The sequence below is a fragment of the Centruroides sculpturatus genome, unplaced genomic scaffold (assembly GCF_000671375.1).
Source record: "Centruroides sculpturatus isolate CEXI.00-Female unplaced genomic scaffold, Cexi_2.0 scaffold36, whole genome shotgun sequence".
NCBI classification, from domain to species: Eukaryota; Metazoa; Arthropoda; class Arachnida; order Scorpiones; family Buthidae; genus Centruroides; species Centruroides sculpturatus.
Window position 1 is genome coordinate 1,373,157 of NW_019384384.1, and position 15,825 is coordinate 1,388,981.

The window sequence follows — 15,825 nt, forward strand, 5'->3', positions numbered from 1 at the left end:
TTAAAGATTCATTCTGAGTTATGTACAGATTCTTTAGGATTAATATATTTTCCTACTTATATAACATAAAAATGATAAAATTTCCAGCTATATTAAACTAAATTTAACAAAATAATTAACACTTGAATTCACATAATGTTCTTTGTAGAAATGTTTTTTTTTAATAACTACATTACTATGTTTTATAACATAAACTTAATTCAGGTTTAGGTTCATTATTTTAAATATCCAATTCACAATATGATTTTAAATTAAATTGTAAAACTTTCTTCACCATATTTCAAATCTTGAATATTTCAAACAAAATTAAAATTTGCATTATTTAATATCTTCTTTAATGATAATTTTCAACTGTATTTAATATAAAAAATATCAAATTACACATTATATTATAATATAATTCAACATAACATTCTTCTGGCCTTTCAAAATTTTTTATCTAGTATTTAAGATTTAATTTGTTAATCAATTCTGAAATTTGTGTATGTGTAACTTCTAAGTGAAATATATCATGTGGTATTTTTCAAAATACATAGACTCTGCTTATTGTAATCACACATAATATTATCAAAATTAGCATTTCCCACAAAACACATGAGTTAAAATACATTACAAAATTTTGCTTATTTCAGTCATAATTTAGTTATTATCATCATCATTATTTTAAGTTAAATAGGTGTTTTTAAGATATTTTTTTATGCTATCAGCTTCAACATATGTTATCAGTTTTAACCAGTACTTTAAATGCTAGCTATTTTAATCCTTATTTGCTTGCAATACAATAGTTTAAATTGTTGGAATTAAGCTAGCTATTAAAATTGATAGTAGACAAACAATACAGGATGAATTCTTAACATAAAGTTATTCATTTTTAAAATTATTTTAACATGTCCTTTTAATGTTAGAATTAATAAAATGTAATTTCCTCTAATTGTAGTCTTATTTATTTATTTTGTTTAATGTTATTAGTTGATTATAGTCGCAAAATGGTTACAATAAGTGTAGCCTATTACAACTTATGAAAGAAAATACAAAAAAATTAACTCTAGAAAATGAATTTTTGTTTTACTTTCGTTCACAAATCATCGTTTATATATATTTATTTTTTTTGTGTTATTTGATATGAATCATTCCTTGCATAAAATAAAGTTTATAGAAATAAATAAATATAATAATCTTACATAAATATATTTCTGGATATACATTTCTATTGTGAAGTAGAATAGATAGCAATACAGTAGAGTGTCGATTTTCCGAAAGTCAATCATCCGAAAGAATTCCAGTCCGCAAATTTAAATTTTTGCCAGTGCTGTGGTGCTTTAATCTTTGGTTATGTCTTGGGCTACTCAAATATTTTACGTTTTTGATACTAAATTAATATCTGAAGTATAATTTTTTATTATTTTTATATTTTTCAATATATTTATTTTGTTTGTACAAAATAAAAAAATAATTTTTAACGATACAATAGTCTTTGTTAGGCTTAACATTGACGAAAATTCAATGCAAAGCGACACGCAACGGAGAAAAATTTTGAAATCGCATACGTTAAACTATTTTTTCGTACATAAATCAGTTATCCAGACAATCCCAGTCCCCAATTGATTCAGAAAATTGATGCTCTACTGTAGTTATAGATGTCATTCTATTAGTTGCACAGTAATTAAGTAAATAATTAATTAAATCTGGATTATGGCCTTAATGGTAACATACCCAACTGGAATGTATAGATTCTGAATTGAAGTTCTTTTTCTAAACTGAACTTTTCTCTAAACATTTCAAAATTATTAATTAATTATACTCTTATATTCACACTCAGATTCTAACATTACAAAGTCAACACACCTTAATACTGAGAAAGCACATTTATTCAGCTAAACAAACGTTTTCAACCCATTTTATGGGCCATCATCAGGTTGCAATACTGTACAAGAACGACCAGTTAGGAATAGATAGGGAATATATAGGAATCACAAATAGAAATCTTAACGTGAGGATGAAAGAACATAAGTATGACGTAGCAACGAGCCGATATGCAACAGCGTTATCAAAAATAGTGCAGACGGATGGATCCATAGTTAAATGGGAAGAGGCCAGAATCATTGCAAAGGTGCACTCGCCTACACTTGCATCCACAACAGAGAAGTGTGAGATCTACATATCTAGCTTAAATAATAAATGTTTAAACTATAAAGATGCAACCATTTTACCATTGGCATGGAAATATATAATCAGAAAGAACTCATAGGATGATACATCCACCAGGCTCAATAAAAACCTGAGTTACTANTTTTTTAATCATATCTAAAAAATATCAGAATAATAAAAATAAAAATTTCATTATCATAAGGGAGTTGGCATTTACCATTCTATAGCTATAAAAAAAGACATTATTCTTATGAAACCAATCACAAACAAGCACTGTTTCCCTTAGAATCCTTATACAAGTAACATAAGTATTTCAGCCATAGGCCTTTTTAATCCTCATATCTCTTCAGTGTATAAATATAAAAGAGATATACATTTCACTACAGATATAAAGAGCACAAAAATTACTGACAAACTACATAAAAGCACTCAGAAAGGGATCTATAAATATAGGTACTTGACTTTTAAAACTTTTTAGACATGTACAGGGTGATCCAAAGTCAGTAAGCATTTAAAAAGTGAATTTTTAGCACATGGTAATGGGATTAGTATGGAAATGCGTAGATCATGTGGGTTTTTTTCTCAGAAAAGTGTCAAAATTAGTTCCAAATTATGTCCATCAGATAGTGCTTTACCATGAAAAATGTCATGCAGGAGTCTGCTTTTGAAATTGTCACTATTGCAATCAGCATTATGCTAACTTGGAGGAAAGACAGGTATTGGATGTTGACATACAGGTGCTTTTCCTGTGAAACAACTGTTACTATCATCATTTGGAGAGAATTGAGTGATAAGCTGTCACTTTCAGACTGAATGGTTACATAGGTCTGTAGACCTGATGCTCTTCAATTTTTAGTTATGGGTTTATAGAGATAGCCCAACATCATCGGCAATGATAAAAAACTATGATGGGAGGCATTAGTGATAGCTTAAGAAATGCTGTTTCATGCTGTTCATAGCATCATATTTGACAACAAAGTCTGCCACACTGGCATTTGTTATGATGCAGTTCTTTATGATGTTATGAGTCAAAGTGCCATCTGGTAGACATAATTGGAACTGATTTTGACACTCTTCTGGGGAAAAAACGTCACATGATTCTTTGCATTTCCATGCTAATTGCATTACTACATATCAATTTTTCAAATGTTAATAGACTTCTGAATAACCTCTAGAAAAACAACCCAACAAATGAGACTGAAAAGTAATATGCATAAAAACTTAATTTAACTTAGCACCTTTTTTTTTGTTTCCAGTACTGTTTAATGATGATAAAATGTTTAAAAACAAACGTTTTTGATCTATGAGAAACCTTCCTCAGGTCTACATGAAATGGAATGCATTTTGGAATGTTAACATATTTTAAATAAAAAATATAAAACTTTCGAATACATAAAATACAAAAATTGCCTAATACCACTGTAACCATAGGAAAAGTACAAGAACTAGCTTATAAATAAACAAAAAAATATTATAAAACCAATGTACAGTTGACCCCCCTATAATGTGCGTTCCTATAACGAAAATTCCTGTAACGTAGTGAAAAAATTGTAGCAATATTCGTATAAAGGAACTCCTAAAACGTCGTCGCCGACTCGTGTTGCGACAAGATTGATAGAATCTGGACCAATAGTGGACAAGCAGCCGAACTACTTTCCTCCGCCCTGCGCCACGCTACGGAGCGGCTAAATTGAGTTTGCTATCGTCTGTACAGTATTATATATAAATTATATATAAATTAGGTACCGTACATATAATTATATATTAATTATATATAAATTAGGTACTGTATATATAATTATATATTAACTTAATTTATTGTAACTTTATTATAATTATATATATGCTTTCTGCCGCCTGGCAACACGCTACGGAGATTTTAGGCTAGTAAGTTGAGTTTATTATCGTCTGTACAGTATGTAAATTAGGTACCGTAAGTCTAATACAGCACTAATTTTATACATTTCTTGTGAATGAAACATTTCTTATTCAACGGCCATAAAAATTATTTATATTAATGATGTCTCCAAAGGTCAAGTTATTTTTCTGTGAAAAATTCGTTATCAGAAATCGCGGCCACGGTTTCGTGCGCTGTTCCGCAACGAAAACAAGCTTTGAGCAATGACGTAGTCGAACGGTGCACACTCGGTAAGTAATCCTACAATTTTTTGTTTATAGCATAATTTATACGGATTATTTCCAAAAAATTATACGTGTTTTGGAAATGTTGAGTGGAATTAGTCTAGAATCGGTTAATTTTATAGAAGAAAACCTTTCAAACAGCCTTAGTCCATAAACTTCACACCTATCGGGCTGTGATTGGCTCATGTATTTAATGATTCCTACAACGTAAAATTCGATTAACGTGGAATGTATCTAAGTGTTATAGGGGGGTCTACTGTATCTGGTATCCAGTAACCTTCTGAATCACTCTGTACATTTCTCTTTTAATTGCCTTGTATGACACTGCTCATTAATATATGCTATAAATGGATAAAAAGTTGGTTTAAAAACAGTTGAAAATACAAATACCAAAAACCAACAAAGCAATCACATGGTTCTTACAGTTAGTGTTACCACCTGTCTGGTTTTCACCCAGACAGTCTGGGAATCAATTCACTGTCCGGGTGAACTATTAATTTTGTACGGGAATATCGTGCACTGCCTGTTGACTTTTTTTTTTTTTTTTGCAGTACGATTCGTATTCATATTCATACACATCTCCAATATCCAATAGAGCTAAGTCATCTGTAGTTGTTCTTTCTTAATATAAGTTACTTAGGTTACTCCTACCCAAGTCTCCCTAGTCCCTAACTGTAACTGATTTAGAACCAGTATGCACTGAAATTATTCTTTGCATTGCAAAATGACATTGCGCATGCATTGGGAACTTCTCTTTGAACAAACCTCACCTGCCGTCTGGGTCAGCAGTTTTGAAAAGATGGCAATACTACTTATAGTGTATAGCTTTACATTCATATAGACATCATTGGAACACATTTCAATGTGACATAAAATGCTGAAAAGTTGTGCAAAAAGATGGCTGCTTTAAAATTAGATAGATATGATTACTGTATTTTTGCAGAATGATTTGCATGCCAGTCTATCCAGGGGTGACCATGAAATCAGATATTTCTGTATGATAAAAACTGGCATCAGTTTATCCTGGAGAATACCGACATGCTGGTTTAAGTGAGGTTATAGATCCCTCTCTAGAGGGTGCATTAAAAAAAACAAATGAGTTATGTCAGGTAAAAACGAACAAGTTTTTATTCTAAAACTGTAAAACTCAGCATTACATCAAAAACTACAATTATATGTTTAATTTCTTTTTTCTAATGACATAAAATACTCTTGGAATTCCAAAAGTGCTCTTTTTATGTGTATTTTATTGTTATTTGATTCAAAAATGCAAAAATAAACATACTAAATTTAAGAAATTCACTGTAAATTATTTCATCTTACACTGATTAACATCCCCTTTGTATGAAATGCAAGAAGAAAGTGTTATTTTAAGGTTGGGGTAGATGGTCAGTGTAGCCCACACTGACTGACTTACTACTACTACTACTACTACTACTACTACTACTACTACTACTACTAAGTTGTTAATTGTTTTATTGTCTTGTAAAGGAAAACTCTCTTCCTAATTTTAAGTGCCAAATTATAATGTTGTTATTATAATATTTTATTATACTTGGAAGAATGCTTTCTTTAACATTTAATTAACAACTAGTTTCATTAGATCTGATTAATTTTATATTTCAGTTGCAGTTTAACTGGCATGCTGGTCTTCCCCATTTTTATGCAGAATGCCAGTCATTCCATGAAAATATGGTATCTAATACAATCCATAAAATGATCACATAATTATTACTCACTGATTTTAGTTTTTTTATTTTCATTACATTCAAACATTTTTCAGAATTGTCAAAAAGTAATGCACAAACTGGTAAAGCATACTATCTCTCAATGTACTATTCTGCAGTTACACCAAATAAAAATATTTAAAATGAAAAATATTTTTATATAAAACAAAAATATTTAAATTATAATATAAACAAATTTATTTTTATCCAATCACCAGTGAATCTTACCAAAAACAAATACAACACAGTACTTCTACAACGTGGTTTTGCTCTAACACAGTTTTGGAAATCCTACGTACAAAATTTCACAATTTTTACATTGTAAACTGTTATTCAATTTTTTTTTTTTTTTTTTTTAATTTGAGTAAGCACATATGTATATGTTGTCTCAAATTTGCTCATGAATTTTAGAATATTGAAATTTTCAAATTATTTCTTATTAACCAATTATTGTCTTTGTTGTTTTAGACTTTAGCTTGTAAGACTAACATGGTGTTTTCTTTTTATAGATTCATTTTCATATTTAATAGTTTATTTTAAACATTTTTAAGTAAGTGTTGTTAAACTTTTTTTTAACTGTAGATATTAGTTACCTATAAATGATTACTTCATTCATAAAAATGACGAATGTAAAACAGCAATATCTCAGTATTCAATCACAACTTCTAGAAAAAAGTCACTTGGTGCTCAACTGAACAAATGTGACCCATAAAACAAATTTTTAATTAATAACATATTTTTATTTCATCATTCATAAAAATTTTTATGATAAAAATAAAAAATATGAAAATGTTACTGATACTTCTGATCAAGATCAACAAAACAGCTGAGATGACAAGATACTTTGTAAAAAGAAAATGCCCTCATTTAACAAATTAGTATTAACATGTAATACAGTACTTTTAATTGTGATTGTTAATTAATTATTGATTGGAAATAAATTATAGATTACTTAAATAAACATATTTCTCTTAGCAAAAGCATACTATCCTTTTTCATTACTGACTTCTGAAACATAATTTTAAGTTTTGCATTAGTCCTTTGTTTCATATAGCACAGATTTGCATAACATGGCACTTTTTTGGAACATAACTACTGTATAATATGAAGGATGTGATTTTTCCATTAAAGCATCATTATTACTATTATTCTTTTGCTTAATAATTTTATTGTTATATCTAAATTAAACAATTTAGATATAACAATATTATTAAAATAAAAAAATTTTATCTTTTCAAAAATATTTCTTATATATACAGGTAACCCCCGTATAACATGAGAGTTACTTTTCAAAAAATTGCCGTGATATGTGACTCCATGTTATACAAAACAAAGGACTAGTGCAAAAAGGGGGATTAGGTTCCAAAAATTAAAAAAACATGCTGTTAAATCCTTATTTAAATCGGATTTATTATTCATTTTTTTCACAGGTAAAATACTTATTATTTAAGTAAATATTTTACCAGAGGATTATTCATCCTATATGATGATCTCAGCATGAGCATCATCAACTGGTAACAGTTTTCAGGTGTGTTCGTTAATAGCGGTTGCTCTGCAATGGGAGTGCGCTGCTGTTTGTAGGCATTTAGGAACAATGATGAAAGAAAGATGGTGGCGCCCGCACTATCGATAGTATAATGATGGAAGAATATATAATTCTAAAATGAGCTTTTAGAGGCAAAAGAAGGGTCCCAATTGTAAAATTTAACCATTAAATGGATTATTTGTTGAAAGAGCATTCAAAGTAGCCACGAAAACAATTAGAATGCTCGTACGGAGTTACGCGGAAATATAAAAGAATGCACCCTTTATTACATTTCATTTTGTACGAGGGTTTTACCCAATTCCTGAACTGTGTTAGAGTGAACCCGTGCTATAAAAGCACTGTGTTATACGGGGATGTTCCAATTCTTGAACTGTGTTACAGTGAATCCGTGCTATAGAAGTGCTGTGTTATACAGGGGTGACCTGTATTAATATAACATCTATGATTTTATACTATTATTATTATTATTATTTTCAATATCCATATTATACCATTTTACAATCAGTTTTTTGGGGGTAATTATTTAAATATATAAGTGTACCCATATTATATATTTGCTTTTGTTTATCTGTCTGCAAGGACATGATTTATAAATTTCCATAATAAAAGCATTTTTCTTGATATAAAAAAAAGAGACCTCAAATATAAGCTATGAATTTTCTTACATTACATTCCTTTTTGTAGCTTTTATATTTTAAACATGACTCTTTATAAATCAGTAAATCTAAATGATGAATTTAAAAAAAAAAAAAAAACAATATACAGTAGAGCGTCGTTTATCCGAAGGAATTCCAGTCGACAAATTTAAATTTTCGCCAGTGTTTTGGCACTGTAATCTTTGGCTAAATCAAATATTTTACGTTTTTGATACTAAATTAACTTCTAAAGTATAATTTTTTATTGTTTTTATATTTTTCAATATATTTATTTTGTTTGTACAAAATAAAAAAAATAATTTTTAACGATACAATAGTCTTCGTTAGGCTTAACATCGACGAAAATTCAACGCGAAGCGACACGCAACGGAGAAAAATTTCAACACGGGATAAATTAATATATTTTTTCGTACATAATTGGTTATCCGAAAAATAAGTTATCCGAACATCCCCAATCCCCAATTGATTCGGATAAACGACGCTCTACTGTAATTAAAGATTTATATTTTTATCCAATCTGTTAACTATCGTAATACTGAATCCAATGAATTTTCTATTTTAAGCTTTATATGTATAGTGAAATGAGAGGCCAGGATTAAAAACGCCTACACCTGAAGTACATATATTATTTGAATAACTGTTCCTCTTGGAATCTTATTTCAAAGGTAACAGTGCCTAATGTATGGTTGGTTTCAAAAGAATTTTTATTTTATTTCTATAAAAAAAAGACACTACTGTGTTTATCTTTTTTCAAATCACTGAATGAATAAAATTTTGAATGAACACAATTGTATTGTAATGCATTAAATTAAATATTTATGTGTAATATTCTTGGTTAGGACAAGGATTCTCAATCTTTCTATAAAATGTATTCACAAATTAGAAAAAATAATAAATGTGCTGACATTTCATTGTTTTTTAAACACCTCAGGAATACAGGTGTTTATAATGGAGTCAATCTTTTATTAGAAGCTACTTATCCACCTCAATATGCAAAAACATTAAAAATTTCCAGGGCAATGGCAGTTATAAAAATATTTTAATTAATAAAATGACCAGGACAAAAATAACATAAAATAAATATTTACTGAATTAGAAAAACAATAAATGTCTTCACATTTCTCCTTTTTTAAAACACACCACTATGAAGACTGTTGTGTTTCTGAGGTGTTTAAAAAAGAATGACAAAATGTGAAGGATTTATTGTTTATTCTAATTTAGTGAAGTGCATACATTGAGAAATTGTAATTGGCAAATATAAAACTTGGATAATTCTCAACAATCTTCACAGATTAACATAATTACAATAATTTAAGATGGTAACATTCTTCTTGGAAGACCCTGCATACATTTTTTAAAAAGATGACTAGTGTGTAAATACATAAAATATTTGATGAAATGATGTTTATTTAATAACAACAACAACAATAAAAATTATGTAACTAAAATTAAATGCTAAATAAAATAAGTCATGCACCATTATACATTATATTTATTTCATTTTAAATATGAATTTTCTCATCTACCTCATTAATGGATCAACTACTCTTTCCAAGTTACTGAGAATCTCTTTCTTTGGAGTTAAAATTGTTTACTTTAAAAACTGGCAACATGGCTTAAAAATTAAAAAATTATATTTTTATGTTAATTATAACTTTATGATTTTCAGATATTAATAGAACTGATGAAAATTACCAAGAAATTGCATCTAAATTATTTACTTATAAAGGTTATATTATAGAAGATCCTTTGAAATATAACTGGTAACAATAAATTATTTTGTGAAAAAATCTGAATTGAAACTGTTCTTTAATGTAGTGTACTGTATTTCATAGATTGAATAATATATTTTATCCTAGAATTTTTTGTAACTGTTAAAATAAACATCTGGATGCAAAAGTTTAAGAATAATCAATCAAATTCCTCATTTAAGCTTGTTCTTAACATGTTAAACACTAATAATAGAAATTTTATCAATTATTTGTGAAAACTGATTATTTTAATTAATCATTGACAACTTTTACTCATATTATGTTTGATTAAATATCCAGAAAGGTAATGCTTGTTTATACATTTAAAATAAGTTTATCACCATCATTATTGACAATTTCAATAAGCTGTCTAGATTTGAATACACGATAATCATAAATACAAAGCTTTAAATATATTTGCCGTTAGAGGGATGTTACTTGTATCAACTCATTGTCACATAGCGTCTTAGGATTGCCAATGAAGAGAATTTCTGACAAGGAATGGTGTACTCCTCTCTCACACTTCATGGAGGAGTATCCTTATATTCACAAGCTCCATGGAGCTCATACAATTGAAAGAGATATGCCCTCCCTGGTACATCACTGTTTTAGACCTTAAATCTCTCAAGCCCCTCCATGTTTTTGTGCTCTGGGACTAGTTTCATATTGTCAGTAATGACACACTCCATCAGCACATTCTAGAAAGGTCCCACTTAGTTTGTTACTATTTGGTCTTTCAATTTTATGGTATAATCTACCATCAGGGAAAGAGGGTCCCGATGGGTAGCCCAATATTTGGACACCTGTGTGAGATGGTGGTCTGACAATTAGAGAGCAAAGTCATCCTCAATATTCTTCTTTACAGGAGGTATATCTATGACATTATTATTTTTTGGAAGACAGTTCCAGATTTAATGGCCTTTGTTAATACCATCAGTAATGATCCTTCTGGGTTGATCTTGGAAGTGGAACAATTTAGCCATTGCCCATGGTTACCCAAAAGTTGAACATTGGCTGATCTATATCAGGGGTGGCCAACAAGTCGATCGCGAAGCTAATTTTGGTCAATCACTTGCAATGTCTTGACTTAATGTGTTACAATTGTAACCGAACACAACTGTAGTGATATCAGACCTCTGCATCCTCCCTCAGATGCAGTTTTGTCTGTCCATGTGCAATTGATTTGCATACAGTTGTAAAAGGGGAATAAGAAATGTAGACAAAGGGTCATAAAACCGAAAAAAAGAAAGGCGGGAAGAGGGAAAGAGAGTAGGTCGGGACACGGTAGAGAGGAATGGTAAAGTGGTGGTCCCTGAAAGTGACAAGGTTGAGTTTCAATTTTTTTCTGTTTAAAATGTACCTTTTCTTCATGTTTTAAATTAAATTGTGGTTTTTCTTACCTATCTAAACATACGAGGGCTGTTCAAAAAGTATCGGACCTTTGGTCGGCAAAAATAATTTATTGATTTTGAAGTACAAAACCCTAAACCCATTCAAAGTACTCTCCTTGGTAGTGTATACTGTACACTTCTCCCAGCGTTCCTGCCATTGCTAGAAACACTGCTGGAAAGCATCTTTTGGAATGGCCATCAGCCAGTCCATCGCATTCCGCATGATGTCTTCTCTCGACTAAAATCGGGTTCCTTTTAGCTGCATTTTCAGCTTGGGAAATAGCCAAGTCACACGGAGCCATGTGGGGAGAGTACAGAGTATGACGAACCACAGGAGTGTTGTGTTTGGCGACGAAAGCCCAAATCAGATGCGCAGAATGGGCGGATGCGTTATCACGATGGAGCTGCCAAGTTTTGATCGACCACAGATCCATTCATTTGCATCGCACAGCATCGGAAAGATGACGAAGGGCCTCCTGGTAGTACTCCTTTGCGATGGTTTGGCCTTGTGGTGCATACTCACGATACACCACCCCACGAGAGTCGAAAAAACTGTCAACATGACCTTGATATTGCTGCGAACCTGCCGCACTTTTTTTGGCCTCGAGGATCGTCCCCGAAAGCCTGCTGAATCTTGCGAATGGTTTATGCTTGGGTATCGCCAAGGTTTTTGGCAAAATTTGATGTAATATCACTGCTCACGTTGTTCAGTCATTTTCCAACTTAGTGGAATCCGACGAAAGCTCACTACATGTCCTCACTCATAGGCCAACTGCCAATGACTGACGCTTCCTGCAGGCGAGAAAAAATTCAGGGCTGTGCATGACTGTCCCCTCCACCGAAAGAGGCCTCCCGCGCATCATTGGTTTACGCAGAAAAAATAAAAGTCTGATACTTTTTGAACAGACTTTGTAGTATGTATTTCACACCTCCCCCTTGCCACTTAGACTATGCCTACGACAAGTTGATTGCAACACATTTTTAAGATAAAAAGTAGATCTTATGTACACAAAAGTTGGCCATCCCTGATCCATGCCAAGGGTTAACATATCTGTAACTGACTAAGTTGGGGAGGTGGAATGGAATGTTATTTTTAACTCCTACTTAAGTTCATTGTAAGCAAAAATCACTAAGAAGTGTGCTGTTCGTGTAGTCTTCAGGAGGTGCCTGTCTGTTTTCAACATATTTTGTAATGGAAAAGACCCTACCAGACTGCCTGGCATATACAATGTCTCTGTCAGGGACACCAGATGCAAAGGGACCTTTTGAATATCAGATCCACTAAACATTCTAAGAGAACCAGAATGCAAGAGCATATCTCAAATGTGCAACATGCTAGAACTTCCACAGCCTTTTCTACCTATACAGCAGATCCGGAAATTGTGGTGGATTTCATGCGGGCCAAACTCTTTCTCACAACATCCCACAGAAGCACTTCAGATGGTTGGAAGCCATAGAAATCTTAAAACTTATACAAGAGGATGCAAAATTAGCTTAAAAGGAGGAAATGTCATCAATGGTCTGGCAGGCTCTACTTGACATGACAATGTAGTCATTGGTTAAATCTTTGTTATTCACAGACAATGCATACAAGGCTTTAAATTTTTTTATACTCATAGCTTTTTTGTAAGAAATGTAAATTCAAACTTTTTATGTTCTGAACAACATTCCATCTGGTAACTGTTATAGCACCTGAAAAAACTCAGGAGTTAGAAAATGTTTGTCTTAAGTTAGTTTTTTTTTTCTTCACTGGTTATTGGTTCTATGTTCATCATCATGTATTTCCTGGCGTGGCGTGTCGTTATTGTTTAGGTTCATAAATTCGGAAAAATGATTTGAAATCAGTGCCAAAATTACTTTAGGAAGCAATGTCATGTTTGGGCTGTAAGGTGGCACCTGGTAGACGGCACAAGCAGTATGGAGTGTGAAACATGAAGTTGGAGATGAGTAGGAGAATGTTTTATTTGTAATCTATGCAGAAGTCTTGACATGCAGTTAATTAAATGGTTGGAATTCCAAAGTATTTGCAATTTAAAAATAAGAACAAAAGCCATCCTCTGAAACAATTTTGAAATTCTAACATTTCAGAATTCCGACCATTTAACTGCACGTCAACTTCTGCATAGATTAAAAATAAATCAACAAAGATTGCAGTCGGTTTTTATTCTGAGGAAGGGCATTTAAAATGACCAAGTTATAAAAAGTAAAATTGGCAGTGCATTTAAAGGTGTAAGTGGTTGTTTTTATAGTTTATATACAGTGTAACCCAAATAAAATGTAAACCAGAAAATATATTCAGTACAGTGCAAATTCTGATTTACACAAATTTTACTGTATACTGACATCAGTCATCTCCACAAGGAAGTTTAACTCCCAATAGATGTTCCAGTTCAAAAATCATTCATAGTAACTTTCAAATTTAAAAAAAATTAGTAACTGTTTGGAATTATGAAGTAATTTTAATATTAAACTTGTTCATTTTTATTTATTTAAGGTCTATTTCTAGTATTTAAAAAAGTTAAAAATATGCTCTGTGATCAATTATATTGTCATTAAATTCATATTCTGTTTAATTTCAAATCAAATTTATATTTTTAAATCATGAAACAGTGATTTATTCACAACCAATGAAAGCAATTTTTAAATTTATTATTATTATGCAATGGTTGTCATACAAATATTTTAACTCTAATTTATTCTTTATTTATAAATTTAAATTGGAAAAATTTTATATTTAAACAGAAAAAATTGTATAGATGATATCCACTTAAACATTAAACTTGTATGAAAAATATTGTCAAAATAATAGGATCCTAATGAAAATAGTTTATAAAAGTTAATACAATTGAAATCAAATACATGAAAAAAAAAACAAGTCATACTTTGAGCACTTTTAAGTATAACCACCTCATTGCTATGTCAATTGAATTAACTCCATTTTCATTAAAATTTCTCTCTTGTTAATTAGGATTCTTATTAAATTTAACAAAATAAAAACAACTGGGCAGTTAAAATTTGAAAAATTTATAGCAAATTTTAAAAATTAATATATTTTCCATAAAAAGATATGAAACTACTACTATAGTTTATGTTTTAATTTTTGTTTTGTAATGAATTAATCTGGATTGTCATTAGACATAATATTTTTAAAAATAAATTAAGTTAAATCAGAACAAACAAAAGGGGGAAAAGCAAAATCTGCATAAATTTTGGTTGTATGTGAATATAGTTAAAATTATCAAATTTTCTAAAAATGTAATATTTTTTAAACAAAAACAAAGAATCATATTCATCAATCAGTTTATTGATATATCATATATTTCTAATAAAGATTAGAATTTAGCATTTGGTCTCACTGTAGTAAAACGTGGTTTGTGGAACTTTCTGTTGATTCGAGACGGCAATGGAAATTTAATCTTGCTGTCCTAAAATGAAAAATAATTAATTTTAATATTTAAATCATTTTAATTATATCAAATGTATAGTTCTGATTCACTCCTAACAACATAAGAAGAAGGAGGCGACAGAACTCACTTTAATTAATATAGCACTATTTTCTACTCTAAAAGGTGTCACAAGGCACCAATAGATTAAGGGAAAGTGCATTGATTACAATTAACAGCAAAACCACATATTCCTAAAATGTATATTGTAATAAATATATTTCAATTCTGCTTATTAACAGTGATTTATTCACAACCATAAAATTATTGATAGCAATTAACAAATTCTATATTTATTCTAATTTTTTTACAAATTGTTCAACTAAAATCTTATTAAAATAATTAAATTTTTAAATTTGTGCTTCACACTGAAACCGACTTTAGAAAACTATAAATTTCAATACAGTAGACCCCCCTATAAAATGGGTTCCTATAATTACGATTCCTATAAAACTGCGAAAAAATTGCGACGGTATCCGTAAAAAATGGTAAAAAACTCCTATAATTACGTACAATGTCATCGGGCAGCTGAACTATTTTCCGCCGTCAAGCACCACGCTACGGAGAGATTACTATCGTCTGTACAGTATTATATATAAATTAGGTACTGTATATATAATTATATATTAACTTAATTTATTGTAACTTTGTTATAATTATATATATATTTTCCGCCGCGTAGCGCCACACTACGGAGAGTTTAGGCTAACTATCGTCTGTACAGTATGTAAATTAGGTACCGTAAGTCTAATACAGTACTGTAATTTTATACATTTCTTGTGAAAGAAACATTTCTTATTCAACAGCAATTAAAATTATTTATATTAATGATCTCTCCAAAGTTCAACAAAGTTTTTGCAGAAAAGTAAGTTATTAGAAATCAGCCGCTGTTTGCTGAGCTGTTCCACGACGAAAACAAGCATGAGCAATGGCGATGTCGAACAGTGCACACTCGGTAAGTAATCCTACAATTTTTTGTTTATAGCATAGTTTATACGGATTATTTCCAAAAAAAATATAC

At 30.3% G+C, this 15,825-nt stretch overlaps 2 protein-coding genes across 4 annotated transcripts in view; one reads left to right on the top strand and one right to left on the bottom strand.

Moving 5' to 3' along the window:
- Positions 1 to 10,127, top strand: part of LOC111618006 (acyl-CoA dehydrogenase family member 9, mitochondrial-like) — a 55,962-nt gene extending 45,835 nt beyond the window's left edge. The window contains exon 13 of one of the 2 annotated variants that reach the window (XM_023359423.1): positions 9,889 to 10,127. In XM_023359423.1, the coding sequence (XP_023215191.1) occupies positions 9,889 to 9,960 (72 nt within the window). In that variant the 3' untranslated portion in view covers positions 9,961 to 10,127. Of the gene's footprint in view, positions 1 to 8,782; positions 8,834 to 9,888 lie in introns of those variants that run through there. The other variant, XM_023359424.1, reaches the window with a different exon arrangement.
- Positions 10,128 to 14,644: 4,517 nt separating this feature from the next.
- Positions 14,645 to 15,825, bottom strand: part of LOC111618008 (60S ribosomal protein L18a-like) — a 20,977-nt gene continuing 19,796 nt past the window's right edge. For both annotated transcript variants that reach the window (XM_023359427.1, XM_023359426.1), the window contains one exon: positions 14,645 to 14,786. In XM_023359427.1, coding sequence (XP_023215195.1) covers positions 14,694 to 14,786 — 93 coding nt within the window. In that variant the 3' untranslated portion in view covers positions 14,645 to 14,693. The remainder of the gene's footprint in view (positions 14,787 to 15,825) is intronic.